At 41.6% G+C, this 20,746-nt stretch overlaps 1 protein-coding gene across 1 annotated transcript in view; it reads right to left on the reverse strand.

Moving 5' to 3' along the window:
- The window catches only part of LOC112072492 (E3 ubiquitin-protein ligase TRIM39), a 16,881-nt gene extending 4,235 nt beyond the window's left edge, over positions 1 to 12,646 (reverse strand). The window contains exons 1-6 of the mRNA XM_070439821.1: positions 12,158 to 12,646; positions 11,796 to 11,891; positions 4,009 to 4,239; positions 3,890 to 3,912; positions 3,558 to 3,676; positions 2,960 to 3,068 (exon numbers count right to left, since the gene is read on the reverse strand). Of these exons, the coding sequence (XP_070295922.1) occupies positions 2,960 to 3,068; positions 3,558 to 3,676; positions 3,890 to 3,912; positions 4,009 to 4,239; positions 11,796 to 11,891; positions 12,158 to 12,553 (974 nt within the window). The 5' untranslated portion in view covers positions 12,554 to 12,646. The remainder of the gene's footprint in view (positions 1 to 2,959; positions 3,069 to 3,557; positions 3,677 to 3,889; positions 3,913 to 4,008; positions 4,240 to 11,795; positions 11,892 to 12,157) is intronic.
- Positions 12,647 to 20,746: the final 8,100 nt, after the last annotated feature.

Raw genomic sequence — 20,746 nt, forward strand, 5'->3', positions numbered from 1 at the left:
ACAAGAGAGGGCAGATTAAGGAAGAGTTTCAGAAACTTCACCAGTTTCTACGAGAGGAGGAGGAGGCCAGTATAGCGACACTGAGGGAAGAAGAGGAGCAGAAGAGTCAGATGATAAGGAGAGGTTAAAGAGATGAACAGACAGATATCATCACTTTCAGATACATCAGAGCCATAGAGGAGGAGATGAGAGCTGAGGAACATCTCCTTGCGGTGGTAAGGACTAATATCTGAACAGTAAGTATATTATTGGTGACTGATTTGATTTTATATTTTATATTCATTATTCATTTCCTATTTTGTCCCCTGCAAGAACTACAAGGCCACAATGAAAGGGTAAGTGATCTGCCTCCTGTCTCTCTTGTCTCTGTGGTTCTGAATCCAACTCCACAGTAACACTGACTTGACTCTGTGGTTCTGAACCCAAGTCCACAGCAGCACTGATTTGACTCTGTGGTTCTGAATCCAACTCCACAGTAACACTGACTTGATCTGTGGTTCTGAATCCAACTCCACAGCAACACTGACTCTTAATGTTCTTTCAGAGCCCATTTCACACTGCCGGATCCACAGCTGGTCTCAGGAGCGCTGATAGATGTGGCCAAACACCTAGGCAACCTACAATTCAGAGTCTGGGAGAAGATGCAGGGAATTGTGAAATATAGTAAGTATAATTTTATTTACTACGATGAACAATTTCCTTAATTTATGATATTTTTTAAACAGTAAAACACTAATGCATTCAGACAACAGGAGGAAAACATGATATTCTGTCAAAAATATATTATAGTAAACACTTTCTTGTATGTAATAGTGTAACAAAAACATGAAACACATTTTAATCAATAAAGTGTATCAACTACTTACAAGTTCCCTCTGTCCTGATATCACGACCAGTTCTAGTCCTGATATCACGACAAGTTCTAGTCCTGATATCACGACCAGTTCTAGTCCTGATATCACGACAGTTCTAATCCTGATATCACGACCAGTTCTAGTCCTGATATCACGACAAGTTCTAGTCCTGATGTCACGACAAGTTCTAGTCCTGATATCACGACCAATTCTAGTCCTGATATCACGACCAGTTCTAGTCCTGATATCACAACAAGTTCTAGTCCTGATATCACGACCAGTTCTAGTCCTGATATCACGACAAGTTCTAGTCCTGATATCACGACAAGTTCTAGTCCTGATATCACGACCAGTTCTAGTCCTGATATCACGACCAGTTCTAGTCCTGATATCACGACCAGTTTCTAGTCCTGATATCACGACAAGTTCTAGTCTGATATACGCCAAGTTCTAGTCCTGATATCACGACAAGTCTAGTCCTGATATCACGACAAGTTCTAGTCCTGATATCAGACAAGTTCTAGTCCTGATATCACGACAAGTTCTAGTCCTGATATCACGAACAAGTTCTGTTCTGATATCACGACAAGTTCTAGTCCTGATATCACGACCAGTTCTACTCCTGATATCACGACAAGTTCTACTCCTGATATCACGACAAGTTCTAGTCCTGATATCACGACAAGTTCTAGTCCTGATATCACGACCAATTCTAGTCCTGATATCACGACCAGTTCTAGTCCTGATATCACAACAAGTTCTAGTCCTGATATCACGACCAGTTCTAGTCCTGATATCACGACAGTTCTAGTCCTGATATCACGACAAGTTCTAGTCCTGATATCACGACAAGTTCTAGTCCTGATATCACGACAAGTTCTAGTCCTGATATCACGACCAGTTCTACTCCTGATATCACGACAAGTTCTAGTCCTGATATCACGACAAGTTCTACTCCTGATATCAGGACAAGTTCTACTCCTGAATATCACGACAAATTCTACTCCTGATATCAGGAGTAGAACTTTTCGTGATATCAGGACTACAACTGGTCCTGATATCACGACAAGTTCTACTCCTGATATCATGACAAGTTCTAGTCCTGATATCACGACAAGTTCTAGTCCTGATATCACGACCAATTCTAGTCCTGATATCACGACCAGTTCTAGTCCTGATATCACAACAAGTTCTAGTCCTGAATATCACGACCAGTTCTAGTCCTGATATCACGACAAGTTCTAGTCCTGATATCACGACAAGTTCTAGTCCTGATATCACGACCAGTTCTACTCCTGATATCACGACAAGTTCTAGTCCTGATGTCACGACAAGTTCTGTCCTGATATCACGACCAGTTCTAGTCCTGATATCACGACAAGTTCTAGTCCTGATGTCACGACAGTTCTAGTCTGATGTCACGACAGTTCTAGTCCTCATATCACGACCCGTTCTAGTCCTGATATCACGACAAGTTCTAGTCCTGATATCACGACCAGTTCTAGTCCTGATATCACGACCAGTTCAGTCCTGATATCACACAAGTCTAGTCCTGATATCACGACAAGTTCTAGTCCTGAATATCACGACCAGTTCTAGTCCTGATGTCACAACAAGTTCTAGTCCTGATATCACGACCAGTTCTAGTCCTGATGTCAACGACCAGTTCTAGTCTGATGTCACGACAAGTTCTAGTCCTGATATCACGACAAGTTCTAGTCCTGATATCACGACCAGTTCTAGTCCTGATATCACGACAAGTTCTAGTCCTGATATCAGCGACAAGTTCTAGTCCTGATATCACGACCAGTTGTAGTCCTGATATCACGACCAGTTCTAGTCCTGATATCACGACAAGTTCTAGTCCTGATATCACGACAAGTTCTAGTCCTGATTACGACAAGTTCTAGTCCTGATATACGACAAGTTCTAGTCCTGATATCACGACCAGTTCTAGTCCCGATGTCACGACCAGTTCTAGTCCTGATATCACAACCAGTTCTAATCTCTAGTTCTGTCTGTTCAGCTTCCTTGATTCTGGACCAAACACAGCTTACCGATATTTCATCCTATCAGAGCCCAGGACCAATGCATTGTAATCAAACCTCTCTGGGTTGTCAGGAAGCTGTTGACTCGCACAGAATCTTAGACTGGTCAGATCCTCAGACAGGATGAAATATCGGTAAGCAGTGTTTGGGTCCAGAATCACAGGACCTGAACAGATAGAACTAGAGATTAGAACTGGTCGTGATATCAGGACTAGAACTGGTCGTGACATCAGGACTAGAACTGGTCGTGACATCAGGACTAGAACTTGTCGTGACATCAGGACTAGAACTGGTCGTGACATCAGGACTAGAACTGGTCGTGACATCAGGACTAGAACTGGTCGTGATAGCAGGACTAGAACTTGTCGTGATAGCAGGACTAGAACTTGTCGTGATATCAGGACTAGAACTTGCCGTGATATCAGGACTGACACCAGGACAGAGGGAACTTGTAAGTAGTTGATACACTTTATTGATTAAAATGTGTTTCATGTTTTTGTACACTATTACATACAAGAAAGTGTTTTACTATGATATATTTTTGACAGAATATCATGTTTTCCTCCTGTTTGTCTGAATGCATTAGTGTTTTACTGTTTAAAAATATCATAAATTAAGGAAATTGTTCATCGTAGGTAAATAAAATTATACTTACTATATTTCACAATTCCCTGCATCTTCTCCCAGACTCTGAATTGTAGGTTGCCTAGGTGTTTGGCCACATCTATCAGCGCTCCTGAGACCAGCTGTGGATCCGGCAGTGTGAAATGGGCTCTGAAAGAACATTAAGGAGTCAGTGTTGCTGTGGAGTTGGATTCAGAACCACAGAGTCAAGTCAGTGTTACTGTGGAGTTGGATTCAGAACCACAGAGTCAAATCAGTGCTGCTGTGGACTTGGGTTCAGAACCACAGAGTCAAGTCAGTGTTACTGTGGAGTTGGATTCAGAACCACAGAGACAAGAGAGAGACAGGAGGCAGATCACTTACCTTTTCATTGTGGCCTTGTAGTTCTGCAGGGGGACAAAATAGGAAATGAATAATGAATATAAAATATAAAATCAAATCAGTCACAATAATATACTTACTGTTCAGATATTAGTCCTTACCACCGGCAAGGAGATGTCCTCAGCTCTCATCTCCTCCTCTATGGCTCTGATTGTATCTGAAAGTGATGATATCTGTCTGTTCATCTCTTTAATCCTCTCCTTCATCATCTGACTCTTCTGCTCCTCTTCTTCCCTCAGTGTCGCTATACTGGCCTCCTCCTCCTCTCGTAGAAACTGGTGAAGTTTCTGAAACTCTTCCTTAATCTGCCTCTCTGTGTCCTGGGACTGGCTCTGGAGACAGTGAGAGGACTAGATGATGATAGCCTACATCACTGTAGTTTCTCCTTGTATTTTCATATTATATTGTAATATTACACAAGCCTGAACTTTTAGGAAAAAAATGCATATGTGTAATATGTTTCTTTATTATTTGTTTTACCGGACAAAACATCCACAACATCACCCTGCCCAGACCCACCTGCTCACGCCTTCATCTCAGGACAACGACATCAAATCAAACTTTATTCTGTCACATGCGCGAATAACAACAAGTGGTAGACTTTTAACCGTGAAATGCTGCAATACATCAGGTGTAACCTTAACGTGAAATGCTTACTTACAAGCCTTAACCAAAAGTGCAGTCAAGAAGAGTTAAAAAAATATTACCAAGTAGACCAAAATAAAAAGAACCACATTAAGAATAACAATAACGAGCTATATACAGGGGCACCGGTACGAGTCAGTGTGCGGGGTACAGGCTAGTTGAGGTTATCTGTAATGTAGGCTGGGGGAGTAGTGCTAATGCATAGGTAACAAACAACAGCCGGTAAATGTAGCAGCCATGGTACAAAGGAGGAGGGGGGTCAATCGTAAACTTGCCTTTTGTGTCCTGGACTTGGCGCTCCGGTACCGCTTTCCGTGCGGTAGCAAGAGAAAACAGTCTATAACTTGTGTGACTGGAGTCTCTGACATTTATGGTGCTTTCCTCTGACACCAGCTATTATATAGGTCCTGGATGGCAGGAACACTTGGCCACCAGTATGTACATGGACATTCGCACCACTCTTGTAGTGCCTTCACGGTGCGATGCCGAAGCAATTTTCATAACAGGCGGTGATGCAACCGCGGTCAGGATGCTTCTTTGATGGTGCAGCTGTAGACAATTTTGAGGATCTGGGCGGACCCATGGCCAATCTTTTCATCTCCTGAGCGGGAAAAGGTTTTGTCGTGCCCTCTTCACACTGTCTTAGGTGTGTGTTAGACCTTGATAGTTCCTTAGTGATCGTGGACACAAAGGACACTTGGAGCTCGCTACCACCCGCTCCACTACCACGCCCTGTTGATGTATCAATCCCGGACCGGCCTATGTTCGGCCCCGTTTTCCTGTAAGTCCAGATCAGCCTCCCTTTATCTTGCTCACATTGAGGGAGAGGTTACTTGTTTCTGGCACCACACTGCGCCAGGCTCTGACCTCTCCCTATCAAGGCTGTCCCTCATAACGTTGTCTGTTGTCAGGCCTACCACTGTTGTGTGTCAGCAACTTAATGATGGTGTGGAGTCCGTGTTGTTGGCCCAGCAGTCGCTGGGGGAACAGGGAATAACAGGAGGGGGACTAAGTACACACCCCTGAGGAGCCCCAGTGTTGAGCGATCAGTGTGGCAGATGGTGTTGTTGCCTACTCTTACCACCTGGGGCGCGCCGCGTCAGCGAAGTCCCAGGATCCAGTTGCAGACGGGGTGTTTAGTCCCAGATCGTTAGCCTCGTGATGAGCTTTTGAGGGCACTGTGGTGTTGAACGTCTAGACTGTAGTCAAGCCAACAGCATTCTCACATAGGTGTTCCTTTTTCCCAGGTGAGAAGGGCAGTGTGGAGTGCAATAGAGATTGCTCACGCTGGTCCTGTCTGGGCGCGTAATAAGAATTGGGAGTGGGTCCTAGGTACTATCGGGAAGAAGCCTGTTTGAGTGAGCCCATCGACCAGCCTTTCAAAAGCAACTTCATGGCTACCGCGTGGTGCCGGGGCAGAATCATTTATCAGGTTTCCTCCGCTTCCTTGGGCACAGGGACTATGGTGGTCTGCTTGAAACATGTAGGTATTACAGACTCGGTCGGGAGAGGTTTTGAAAATGTCAGTGAAGACACTTTCCAGTTGGTCCACGCATGCTTTGAGTACACGTCCTTATAATACATCTGGCCCCCCGGCTTTGTGAATGTTGACCTGTTTAAAGGTTTTGTTCACATCGGCTACCGAGCGTYATTACACAGTCATCCAGAACAGCTGGTGCTCTCTTGCATGCTTCAGTGTTGCTTGCCTCGAAGCGAGCATAAAAGGCATTTAGCTCGTCTGGTAGGCTCGCGTCACTGGGCAGCTCCCGTCTGGGTTTCCCTTTGTWGTTTTCAAGCCCTGCCACATCCAACGAGTGTCAGAGCTGGTGTAGTAGGATTCAATCTTAATCCTGTGTTGACGCTTTGCTTGTTTTATGGTTTGTCTGAGGGCATAGCACGTCTTCTTATAAGCTTCCGGATTAGTCTCCCGCTCCTTGAAAGTGGCAGCTCTAGCCTTTAGCTCGATGCGGATGTTGCCTGTAATCCATGGCTTCTGGTTGGGATATGTACGTACAGTTACTGTGGGGACRACATCATTGATTCACTTATTGATGAAGCCGATGACTGAGGTGGTGTATTCCTCAATGCCATTGGATGAATCCCGGAACATATTCCAGTCTGTGCTAGCAAAACAGTCCTGCAGTGTAGCATCCGCATCATCTGACCACTTCCATGTTGAGCGAGTCCCTGGTACTTCCTGCTTTAGTTTTTGCTTGTAAGCAGGGATCAGGAGGATAGAATTATGGTCAGATTTGCCAAATGGAGGGTGAGGGAGAGCTTTGTATGCATCTCTGTGTGTGGAGTAAAGGTGTTCTAGGATTTTTTCCCCCCTCTACATGCTGGTAGAAATGTGGTAAAACTGATTTAAGTTTGCCTGCATTAAATTCCCTGGCCACTAGGAGCGTCGCTTCTGGGTGAGCATTGTCTTCTTTGCTTATGGCCTTATAAAGTTGGTTGAGAGTGGTCTTAGTGCCAGCTTCGCTTTGTGGTGGTAAATAGACGGCTACGAATAATACAGATGAGAACTCTCTTGGTAGATAGTGTGGTCTACAACTTATCATAAGGTACTCTACCTCAGGCGAGCAATACCTCGAGACATTGAGATATTGCGAGATATTGCGAGATATCGAGATATTGCGCACCAGCTGTTATTGACAAAAAGACACATCCCTACCCCTCGTCTTACCAGACTTAGCTTCTCTGTTCTGCCAGTGCATTGAAAATCCCTCCAGCTCTTTATTATCCGTGTCGTCGTTCAGCCACGACTCGGTGAAACATAAGACGTTACAGTTTTTAATGTCCCCTTGGTAGGATCATCTTAATTGTAGTTCATCAATTTTATTTTCGAATGATTGCACGTTAGCAATGAGAACGGAAGGCAGTGGGAGTTTACTCGCTCTTCTCCGGATTCTCAGAAGGATCACCGATCTGCCGCCTCTTTTCCGGCGTCTTTTCTTCACGCTAAAGGCGTGGATCTGGGCCTGTTCCAGTGAAAGCAGGATATCCTTCTTGTCGAACTCGTGAAAGGAAAAAGTTTCTTCCAGTCCGCGGTGAGTAATCTCTTTTCTGATGTCCAGAAGTTCTTTTCGGTCATAAGAGACAGTAGCAGCAACATCATGTACACAATAAGTAAAAAAAAAAATAAGTTACACAAAACGCAAAAAAAATTACAAAATAGCACAATTGGCTGGGAGAATGTAAAACGTCAGACATGTTCTTCGGCGCCATCTTAATCCAGACAAATCAGACAACACCTCCACAACATCACCCTGCCCAGACCCACCTGCTCACACCCCCATCTCCAGCGCCCGCATCACCCTGCCCAGACCCACCTGCTCACACCCCCATCTCCAACGCCCCATCCCTTTCTGCCACATGGCCTTAAACTGCACCATTTTGTTTCTCTCCGTCGCACTTTCAACCTTTAGATAATAAAGTGTTTGACCTTTCCATTGTGTTAGTGATGGAGGATTGGTTGATTTCCAGTTTTTAARTAYAYGYYTYTTCAAGATGATTGATGAGAAAAGTATCGTCCAACCMATCAGGTTTCTCACTGCACCCTCATATGCCATGTCTTGAAATATGCAGRCAGACGGACTCAAAACTCCGCMCATAACTTTTGGAATTTATAGCTTTCCYAGAAGGCATGGATMATTGAGTCATTGTTAGTTTTACACTTAATAGACTCTTAAGGATTTWACTTTTATTTCAGTATTCAGTATGGAGTCAATTGAGGTGACTAAGTTTCATGAAGCCGTTAGAAGMCTGTTGCTGACTGAGAAGAGGTACAGTATAAAATATTTTGCCTATAATAAATGATGTATAACAAGTCTTTGTGATTGAATAGCCGAGTTAATAATTACATGACTTTTAACACACGGTCTATGTTTTGCTCAGTCTGGCAGTAACCCACAGCTATAAGAGGATCTCTTGCTCAGTCTGGCAGTAACCCACAGCTATAAGAGGATCTCTTTAGGCTGCTGATGACAACAACTGCATGGAAATTGTTGTTCTACATCATAATAATTCTATGTCTGATAGCATTTTGTCTTCATTTGGCAGATTAATTCATGTTTATTGGTGCAGATTAACTCATGTTTATTGGTGCAGATTAACTCATGTTTATTGGTGCAGATTAACTCGTGTTTATTGGTGCAGATTAACTCATGTTTATTGGTGCAGATTAACTCATGTTTATTGGTGCAGATTAACTCATGTTTATTGGTGCAGATTAACTCGTGTTTATTGGTGCAGATTAATTCATGTTTATGTCATGCAGATTAATTCATGTTTATTGGTGCAGATTAACTCATGTTTATTGCTGCAGATTAATTCATGTTTATTGGTGCAGATTAACTCATGTTTATTGCTGCAGATTAACTCATGTTTATTGATGCAGATTAACTCATGTTTATTGGTGCAGATTAACTCATGTTTATTGGTGCAGATTAACTCATGTTTATTGATGCAGATTAACTCATGTTTTATTGCTGCAGATTAATTCATGTTTATTGGTGCAGATTAACTCATGTTTATTGCTGCATATTAACTCATGTTTATTGCTGCATATTAACTCATGTTTATTGATGCAGATTAACTCGTGTTTATTTGTGCAGATTAACTCATGTTTATTGGTGCAGATTAACTCATGTTTATTGGTGCAGATTAACTCATGTTTATTGTGCAGATTAACTCGTGTTTATTGCTGCAGATTAACTCATGTTTATTGGTGCAGATTAACTCATGTTTATTGGTGCAGATTAACATGTTTATTGGTGCAGATTAACTCATGCTTATTGGTGCAGATTAACTCATGCTTATTGCTGCAGATTAATTCATGTTTATTGGTGCAGATTATCATGTTTTTGATGCAGATTAACTCATGTTTATTGATGCAGATTAACTCATGTTTATTGGTGCAGATTAACTCATGTTTATTGCTGCAGATTAACTCATGTTTATTGATGCAGATTAACTCATGTTTATTGATGCAGATTAACTCATGTTTATTGGTGCAGATTAACTCATGCTTATTGCTGCAGATTAATTCATGTTTATTGATGCAGATTAACTCATGTTTATTGATGCAGATTAACTCATGTTTATTGGTGCAGATTAACTCATGTTTATTGGTGCAGATTAACTCATGCTTATTGCTGCAGATTAATTCATGTTTTGGTGTGATTAACTGATGTTTATTGGGGCAGATTAACTCATGTTTATTGGGGCAGATTAACTCATGTTTATTGGTGCAGATTAACTCATGTTTATTGCTGCAGATTAACTCATGTTTATTGCTACAGATTAACTCATGTTTATTGATGCAGATTAACTAATGTTTATTGCTGCAGATTAACTCATGTTTATTGGTGCAGATTAACTCATGTTTATTGGTGCAGATTAACTCATGTTTATTGGTGCAGATTAACTCATGTTTATTGCTGCAGATTAACTCATTGTCTATTGTGCAGATTAACTCATGTTTATTGGTGCAGATTAACCATGTTTATTGTGCAGATTAACCATGTTTATTGCTGCAGATTAACTCATTTTTATTGCTGCAGATTAACGCATGCATATTGCTGCAGATTAACTCATGTTTATTGGTGCAGATTAACTCATGTTTATTGGTGCAGATTAACTCATGTTTATTGCTGCAGATTAACTCATTTTTTTTGCTGCAGATTAACGCATGCATATTGCTGCAGATTAACTCATGTTTATTGGCAGATTAACTCATGTTTATTGCTGCAGATTAACTCATGTTTATTGGTGCAGATTAACTCATGTTTATTGATGTCAGATTAACTCATTGTTTTGGTGCAGATTAACTCTGTATATTGTGCAGATTATCATGTTTATTGATGCAGATGAACTCATGTTTACTGGTGCAGATTAACTCATGTTTATTGATGCAGATTAACTCATGTTTATTGATGCAGATTAACTCATGTTTATTGCTGCAGATTAACTCTGTTTATTGGTGCAGATTAACTCATGTTTATTGATGCAGATTAACTCATGTTTATTGCTGCAGATTAACTCATGTTTATTGCTGGATTAACTCATGCTTATTGCTGCAGATTAACTGATGTTTTTTGGTGCAGATTAACTCATGTTTATTGGTGTAGATTAACTCATGTTTTTGCTCCTTTTGTCTTCCCTCCGGAACCAGTCAGGCAACAACCCATACTGTACTGGCTACAGGTAGCCCAGTGTCTAACGGTTTGGACCTGTGGCCGGTTCAAATCCCAGGCTGGGCGCTGGAAAAAATGGGCAGAATTGATTTGACAGCTGGAGGGCAGCTGGGTTCACATCCTCAATACATTCCCCTACTGTTGGGCACTTGAGCAAGGCCCTTAACCCCACAACATGCTCTCTATTCAGGGGCTCTACAATGTAGCTTGAACCTGTGCTCGTCTCAACTGTATGTGTGAGGGGGTGAGAACGCTTTTATTGTTCCTTATGGACTGTGTTGTGTTGTGTTGTATTGTGTTGTGTTATATTGGGTTGTGTTGTATTGTATTGTATTGTGTTGTGTTGTGTTGTATTGTATTGTATTGTATTGTGTTGTGTTGTGTTGTGTTGTAAAGAGGTCAGCCAGAGTTGAAATAAAGAGATGCCTCCCTGGCCACCCGTGCATATAATGAAAATAAATTCTAAAAAACTACGCTGGTATTCTTTTGTCCATTATTTCGTTGTTTATTAAATTATATTCTTAGCTAAAAATAGGACTATTTATTAGTAGTAGCGATAACTCATAAATGGCACCATGCAGTGTTCTATATGGAACCATTTTGTTTCAGTGAAGAAGAACCTCTAGAACCTTCAAAACTCAACTCTGGACCTCGAAGCCAGTTCAACTGCATTTTTTAAAAGATTTCTCCCATCTAATCAGGAACGGGTTAAGATCTGGGACAACAGGTGTGTGCAATTAATTATCAGGTAGAAGAGAGAACCAGCAGGCTCTGGACCTCGTTAGGGGTAAGAGTTGAATACCCCTGCTCTAGGGTTCTGATCAAAGAACCCTATAAAAGGGTTCTAATATAGAATGTTGAGGGGTTCCACATATGAAGCAAACAATATAACCTTTTTTTTGTTCTATAAGGAATCTTGGGTACCAGTCTGTATCTGCTATCATTCCACTCCTTGACACTTCTTGACATGCTAAACAAAGCCCAGATTGTAATGTTTGCATAAGGAGTGGAATGTAAGCCTTCTGAACATTACAACTCATTCTTACCTTAATATGCCAAGCTGTTTGATTACAGGTGAGTTTAACTTTATTAAAGACTTCCAGCTCCTCCTGTAAAGGCTTCAGGGCTGTCTGGAGTTCCACCTACAATGAAACATTGACACTTTACTATGGACAGAGTCTCTGTGTTCTAGTGTTACTATGGACAGAGTCTCTGTGNCTCTGTGTTCTAGTGTTACTATGGACAGAGTCTCTGTGTTCTAGTGTTACTATGGACAGAGTCTCTGTGTTCTAGTTTTACGCTTTATTGTCAATAATCATATCACAATCATTAATGGAATAAGCAACACACACACACACACACACACACCATTTTAGACAGCTGAAAATACACAAGAACATATGGATACCTTATGATCCTGTACAGCCTCATCTAGTGGTTTGTGGTTATGTTGTCTTGTATCCTGCCACACCAAACAGACAGGCTGTTTATCCTCCAGCTCCAGTGTTTCTCCATTCAGACTGCAGAGCACAGAGCTTATCTTGCTTGTTGATTTCTGACTCTCTACATGTGACTGTGAGAAGGCCTCACACCGGCTCTTTAGAGAAAGGTTAGGAGGATACCAATCTTTGGAACATTTTCTCCTGCAGACTGGACATTCCCGAGATTCCCTTTGTTTCCAGGTTTCCTGCAGACAGGTTTTACATAAGCTGTGGCCACACGACAGGAGAACGGGATCCTTGAAGACGTCACGGCACACAGGACAGGAGAGATCCCCCTCTTGGAAAGATGAACCAGAAGCCATTTTGTAATGAAATCAGTCACTTCCTTCTAATAGCCTCTGAAGGAAGCAGACATTGACTTCAGTGTTGTTTAAATCTTAGTGTTGATGATTTTGTCCTGCTCTTCAGTAGATGCTGTGAGTCTTGATGTCGTAGTGAGTTAGTTGAAGTGAGTTAGAGTCCTTTATAGTGTATAGTGGCCACGCCTATCTGGGGCTTTACCCTTCTGAACTTTTGACTCTCTGCAGTACAGGTGGCTTAGGGGTGAGGCTCAGGAGTGTGTGTGTGTGTGTGTGTGTGTGTGTGTGTGTGTGTGTGTGTGTGTGTGTGTGTGTAACCTGTATGCAATCTAAGTGTCACATGATATCAGTATATATACACACCTGTTCTGAAAGGCCCCAGAGTCTGCAACACCACTAAGCAAGCAGCACCATGAAGACCAAGGAGCTCTCCAAACAGGTCAGGGACAAAGTTGTGGAGAAGTACAGATCAGGGTTGGGTTATAAAAAAATATCTGAAACATTGAACGTCAAACGGAGCACCATTAAATCCATTATTAAAAAATGGAAAGAATATGGCACCACAGCAAACCTGCCAAGAGAGGGCCGCCCACCAAAACTCACAGACCAGGCAAGGAGAGCATTAATCAGAGAGGCAACAAAGAGACCAAAGATAACCCTGAAGGAGCTGCAAAGCTTCACAGCGGAGATTGGAGTATCTGTCCATAGGACCACTTTAAGCCGTACACACTCCACAAGGCTGGGCTTTACGCAAGATGGCCAGGAAAAAAATCCATTGCTTAAATAAAAAAAAATGTGTTTTGGTGTTTCTCCAAAAGCATGTGGGAGACCTCCCCAAACATATGGAGAGAAGGTACTCTGGTCAGATGTGACCAAAATTAGCTTTTTGGCCATAAGGAAAACGCTATGTCTGGCGCAAACCCAACACCTCTCATCACCCCAGCTCACCATCCATGATTTTTATCGGCAGGGACTGGGAAACTGGTCAGAATTGAAGGGAATGATGAAGGTGCTAAATACAGGGAAATTATTGAGGGAAACCTGTTTCAGTCTTCTAGAGATTTGAGACTGGGATGGAGGTTCACCTTTTCAGCAGGAAAATGACCCTAAGATGCTTGCTATGCAACAATTGCGTGGTTTAAGGGGAAACATTTAAATGTCTTAGTCAAAGCCCAGACCTCAATCCAACTGAGAATCTGTGGTATGACATAAAGAATTTCTGTACAGCAGTGGAACCCATCCAACTTGAAGGAGCTGGAGCAGTTTTGCCTTGAAGAATGGGCAGAAATCCCAGTGGCTATATGTGCCAAGCTTATAGAGACATACCCCAAGAGACTTGCAGCTATAATTGCTGAAAAAGGTGGCACTACCAAGTATTGACTTTGGGGTGAATAGTTATGCACGCTCAAGTTTTCAGTTTTTTTAGTCTAATTTCTTGTTTGTTTCACAATTAAACATATTGTGCATCTTCAAAGTGGTAGGCATGTTGTGTAAATCAAATATGACACCCCCCCAAAAAAATATATTTTAATTCCAGTTTGTAAGGCAACAAAATAGGAAAATGCCAAGGGGGGTGAATACTTTCGCAAGCCACTGTATAGGGAATAGGGTGGCATTTGGGAACACTACCCTACTGTGTCCCTGCCTGCTATGACAGGTATATACAGTATGCAACTCTAGGTAACACTTCAATCTCTGTCAATGCAATTTCTAATATAGTGAATGAAATCACTTTTGACAAAGATGAATGACAGCAATGAGTTACAATCTCTCTCTCTTTCTCTCTCTTTCTCAATTCAATTCAAATACATTGTTTAAGGCGTCATTGGCATGGGAAACATATGTTAACATTGCCAAAGCAAGTGAAGTAGATAATAAACAAAAGTTAAATAAACAAGATTAACAGTAAACATTACACTCACAGAAGTTCCAAAAGAATAAAAACATTTCAAATGTCATATTATGTGTCTATATACAGTGTTGTAACTATGTGAAAATAGTACAGAAGGGAAAATAAATAAACATAAACATGTTTTTTTTGTGATTATTGATCTATTAATTCATACATGTATAATTAGTAGGTTTTGTTATGTTTTAACATACCTTATTTATCTCTGTAGTTACAGTAGGGCAAAAAAATATTTAGTCAGCCACCAATTGTGCAAGTTCTCCCACTTAAAAAGATGAGAGAGGCCTGTAATTTTCATCATAGGTACACTTCAACTATGACAGACAAAATGAGAAAAGAAATCCAGAAAATCACATTGTAGGATTTTTAATGAATTTATTTGCAAATGATGGTGGAAAATAAGTATTTGTTTTTACCTGTAGGTGTTTTCTTTACTTTGGCAGTTACCTGTAGGTGTTACCTCAGTAATACTGTACCTATAACGAGGCACAGGACAGAGACATTAGATAGGTGTTACCTCAGTAATACTGTACCTATAACGAGGCACAGGACAGAGACATTAGATAGGTGTTACCTCAGTAATAGAGGCATCACTAGAGGCATCACTACAGACCCTGGTTCGATTATAGGCTGCATCACAACCAGCTGTGATTGAGAGTCCCATAAGGTGGCGCACACTTGGCCCAGCGTCGTCCTGGTTAGGGTTTGGCAGAGGTAAGCCGTCATTGTAAATAAGAATTTGTTCTTAACTGACTTGACTAGTTTAAATAAAGATCAAATAAATATCAGTAGCTAGTTAGCTGTAAAATCTCCTAAACAAACTGCACTATCAATTTAGGAGTCTACAATCTCACTGTTATACCTGCAGATCGATATGCCACAGGGTGGAGGAGTCTAACATTCGCAAAGGCATATATAGTTTTGAGGAGATGTTAAAGATTGAACATGCTATGTCAATGAGCCCCGTCGTGCATTCTGGGTGATTCTGGGAAAAGGAGCGTCAGTGACAAAATCTATGACTCATAGCATACATATCGGTGAATCGTTGCGRCATATGAAATACGAGTGAGAGTGTAATCAATGTGTAATAACTACGTACAAAATTAATGAACGTGTTAAATTATTATGTGACGTGGAGTCATATTCAGGTCCCGACTGGTAAAGAAGCTTATTTGACCCGTCAAATAGTGTTATTTGACGCTAWCTTTTTGACACGCAAAAGACCCAAACGGCGTTCCATACCTTCAAGGGTTGAATGGGATTCTATTGGGCGCTAGCTCAAAACCCCAAATTAGTGCGAATTTCGTCAACAAGAAGTACAAACCTTAACACAACTTTTCCAAGATGTGAGATAATTAACTTACTATCTGTAGTGTCATGTAGCTTTGGAATTGTGACATGAGGTAATTACGAGGGAAACGGACGTTTCTCGACATATACACTTCACTTTTTTAGAAGGGATTGCGTGACGCAGCATGACAATGTGAACGCGATTGGTCGACAGTCTTCTGGTTGAGTTGTAAACGTTACTTCATTCATGGGRTTCCTTTCTCCTTTCTATAATAGCTCTGGCAACCGCACCGGGCATTTCACCCTGGACTAGAGGCAGACAAATAGGAAAACCCTCTTGTTAAATTACACATTTCTCGAGCTAGGAATATGGCAAAAAATATGATTAAATGTATCATTCGAGTGAAGACATCTTTTTGAATGTTAAATGACGAGACAGAGGTATTGATGCGAGTAACCAGTCTTATTCAGTACATTGCAATTATATCCGGGTATCTCGAGCACACCGGTAAAAAAAACACTGGAGTTGCAGTAATTAACATTTACCAACAGATGGCATCACCCCCCCCCCCTCTTCAATCCATTTTGCTCTTGACCTTACAAAGGCACCCTTTGCCAGATCCGTGTAAAGCTGTTCTAATTCTAGTTGTAAAGACTTGAACACAGACTCCTCTTCTTCAGATAGATTATCTTTCTTTAGAAAACTGTCAAGCTTGCTCATCTCCTTTTCTCTAAGGTTCTTTAATTACATCAGCTCGTTGGCCCGTTTAATGGCTACCACTGACTTGATATTTGAAAAATTCCCTGACCCAAGTCTTTTCTTGCAAAAAATATCTTTAGCTAATGATTTGATGTTTTCAATGAGAGTAGTATCTTTAAGAAGTGTGCTGTTTAATTTCCAATATCCTCGAGTACCTTTTGACTTTTTAGTCACTTGTAAATTCAGGGAAATCAAGTGAGAGGGAGCCAAGATGGCGTTGCTGTGAGAGGGAGTGTTTCCTCGCTCTTCAAAACAACATCGAGGGTTAGGTGGTTAACAGTCAAATATTGGCTATTAATATTGAAAGAAACTAACTATAACTTGTTTTATGGACATGGGATAAGTTTAGAGTTATTTTTTGTCAAGTTGAATGGGAAGAACACGACAGAAAGACAAGAGTAGGCGAAATATCCAAGTCTCACAGAAAACGGCAGACATGCTAGCTAGCCACAACGAAAACCAGAGCCACATGGATACACAAGAAGCCGCGAACTCAAGCAAGAGAAAGAACAAAACTGACCAGGATGAAATCCTTGCAACCTCTTTACCTCAGACCCCAATTAAAAATCCACAGATGAAAAAAGTAAAAAAACGACATTTCCATGTCTGAACTTTTCTCTGCAATCCAGTCCCTGTCTACTAAGCAAGATGCCACGTTCTCCAAAGTGTCTACTAAACAAGACGCCACGTTCTCCAAAGTGTCTACTAAGCAAGACGCCACGTTCTCCAAAGTGTCTACTAAGCAAGACGCCACGTTCTCCAAAGTGTCTACTAAACAAGACGCCACGTTCTCCAAAGTGTCTACTAAACAAGACGCCACGTTCTCCAAAGTGTCCATCATAGAGCTGGCTACCGAAGAAACATCAAAGAAGATCGATAATTTGTCAGAAACTGTCAATCAACTACACAAAATTGTGAGCGAGAACAAGGAAAAGATAACAGATGGCATCACTGTGCCAACATCCTCCCGAGTTGCAAGATTGGATCCCCCGAGGTGACATCAGACAGTATTGAAATCAGACATGTGCATTCGGAAAAGATGTACATTTTTTGTTAATTTACAGCCTTTTTCTAAAATGGATTAAGTTGTTTTTCCCCCTCGTCAATCTAAACACAATACCCCATAATGACAAAGCAAAAACAGGTTTTTATACATTTTTGCGGCTTTCGTTAAAAATAAAAACGTGAAAATAACATTTACATAAGTATTCAGACCTTTTAGTCAGTATTTTGTTGAAGCACCTTTGACAGCGATTACAGCCTCGTCTTCTTGGGTATGACGCTACAAGCTTGGTACACCTGTATTTGGGGAGTTTCCCATTCTTCTCTGCAGATCCTTTCAAGCTCTGTCAGGTTGGATGGGGAGCGTCGCTGCACAGCTATTTTCAGGTCTCTCCAGAGATGTTCGATCGGGTTCAAGTTCGGGCTCTGGCTGGGCCACTCAAGGACATTCAGAGACGTGTCCCGAAGCCACTCCTGCGTTGTCTTGGCTGTGTGCTTAGGGTCGTCATTCTGTTGGAAGGTGAACCTTCGCCCCAGTTTACCTTGGCCCCAGTTTACAAAGATGCTCCGTTCATCTTTGCCTCGATCCTGACTAGTCTACCTGTCCCTGCCGCTGAAAAACCATTTGCCTTTTGGCAAACTCCAAGCAGGCTGTCATGTGCCTTTTACTGAGGAGTGGCTTCCGTCTGGCCACTCTACCATAAAGGCCTGATTGGTGGAGTGCTGCAGAGATGGTTGTCCTGGAAGGTTCTCCCAACTCCACAGAGGAACTCTAGAGCTCTGTTAGAGTGACCATCGGGTTCTTGGTCACCTCCCTGACCAAGGCCCTTCTCCCCCGATTGCTCAATTGGCCAGGCGGCCAGCTCTAGGAAGAGTCTTGATGGTTCCAAACTTCTTCTATATAAGAATGGAGGCCATTGTGTTCTTGGGGACATTCAATGCTGCGGACATTTTTTGGTAGCCTTCTCCAGATCTGTGCCTCGACACAATCCTCTTTGAGCTCCATGGACAATTCCTTTGACCTCATGACTTGTTTTTTTGCTCTGACATGCATTGTCAACTGTGGGACCTCATATATACAGGTGTATGCCTTTCCAAATCATGTCCAATCAATTTAATTTACCACAGGTTTACTCCAATCAAGTTGTAGAAACATTTCAAGGATGATCAATGGAAACAGGATGCACCTGAGCTGAATTTCGAATCTCATAGGAACGGGTCTGAATACTTATGTCAATAAGGTATTTGATTTAAAAAATGTAATACATTTGCAAAAATGTCTAAAAACCTGTTTTTGCTTTGTCATGTGGTGTCGTGTCTTTGGCTATGCCGGATTAAGTGATATGACATGCTATTCTATAAAATCCTTTCTCTGTTATTAATATTACCTGATTGAGCTAATCATATTAATGTAATTAACTAGAAAGTCGGGGCACCACGGAAGAATATTTATAGAGCAGTTATCTTCCGAATAAACTCTGAAAGACCTAGTAATATTTTACATCAATAGCAGTCAATATTAATCGTCACCTTATTTCAGTCTCATCTGAAAGTTGTAAATTCTTGGTTATCTTCACGAACCCCGGCTAACAAGTTGAATCAGCAATATAAAATTGGGTTTAATTATTTATTTACTAAATACCTAACTAATCACACAGAATTACATATACACAGAATTAATCATACCTTGATTACAAATTACGTCATAAAGGAAAACGTCCCTAGCGGACGGAACAGATATGACAGCTGGTTACCCAAAGGAAAGGGGGTTGGGTTTGAGTGAAAGAGCGGGAAGAGTTGCTACTCCATACTTCTTCTTCCTCCAAACACCGTGAGTGGAGTTAGACCAAAAAGCTCTATTTTTGTCTCATCAGACCACATGACCTTCTCCCATTCCTCCTCTGGATCATCCAGATGGTCATTGGCAAACTTCAGACAGGCCTGGACATGCGCTGGCTTAAGCAGGGGGACCTTGCGTGCGCTGCAGGATTTTAATCCATGACGGCGTAGTGTGTTACTAATGGTTTTCTTTGAGACTGTGGTCCCAGCTCTCTTCAGGTCATTGAACAGCGTCCTGCCGTGTAGTTCTGGGCTGATCCCTCACCTTCCTCATGATCATTGATGCCCCACGAGGTGAAATCTTGCATGGAGCCCCAGACAGGGGTGATTGACCGTCATCTTGAACTTCTTCCATTTCTTAATAATTCGCCAACAGTTGTTTCCTTCTCACCAAGCTGCTTGCCTATTGTCCTGTAGCCCATCCCAGCCTTGTGCAGGTCTACAATTTTATCCCTGATGTCCTTACACAGCTCTCTGGTCTTGGCCATTGTGGAGAGGTTGGAATCTGTTTGATTGAGTGTGTGGACAGGTGTCTTTTATACAGGTAACGAGTTCAAACAGGTGCAGTTAATACAGGTAATGATGGAGAACAGGAGGGCTTCTTAAAGAAAAACTAACAGGTCTGTGAGAGCCGGAATTCTTACTGGTTGGTAGGTGATCAAATACTTATGTCATGCAATAAAATGCAAATAATTATTTAAAAATCATACAATGTGATTTTCTGGATTTGTTTTAGATTCCGTCTCTCACAGTTGAAGTGTACCTATGATAAAAATTACAGACCTCTACATGCTTTGTAAGTAGGAAAACCTGCAAAATCGGCCGTGTATCAAATACTGTTTCTCCCCACTGTACATAGACATGGAATCACTGGTCACTTTAATAATGTTACTCCACCCTGCACCTTAGAGGCTGCTGCCTCATATACATAGACATGGAACACTGGTCACTTTAATAATGTTACTCAACCCTGTACCTTAGAGGCTGCTGCCCTCTATACATAGACATGGAATCACTGGTCACTTTAATAATGTTACTCAACCCTGTACCTTAGAGGCTGCTGCCCTCTATACATAGACATGGAATCACTGGCCACTTTAATAATGTTACTCCACCCTGCACCTTAGAGGGCTGCTGCCCTCTATACATAGACATGGAATCACTGGCCACTTTAATAATGTTACTCAACCCTCCACCTTAGAGACTGCTGCCCTCTATACATAGACATGGAATCACTGGCCACTTTAATAATGTTACTCCACCCTGCACCTTAGAGGCTGCTGCCCTCTATACATAGACATGGAATCACTGGCCACTTTAATAATGTTTACTCCACCCTCCACCTTAGAGGCTGCTGCCCTCTATACATAGACATGGAATCACTGGTCACTTTAAT

The sequence above is a fragment of the Salvelinus sp. IW2-2015 genome, unplaced genomic scaffold, assembly GCF_002910315.2.
Source record: "Salvelinus sp. IW2-2015 unplaced genomic scaffold, ASM291031v2 Un_scaffold1945, whole genome shotgun sequence".
NCBI lineage: Eukaryota > Metazoa > Chordata > Actinopteri > Salmoniformes > Salmonidae > Salvelinus > Salvelinus sp. IW2-2015.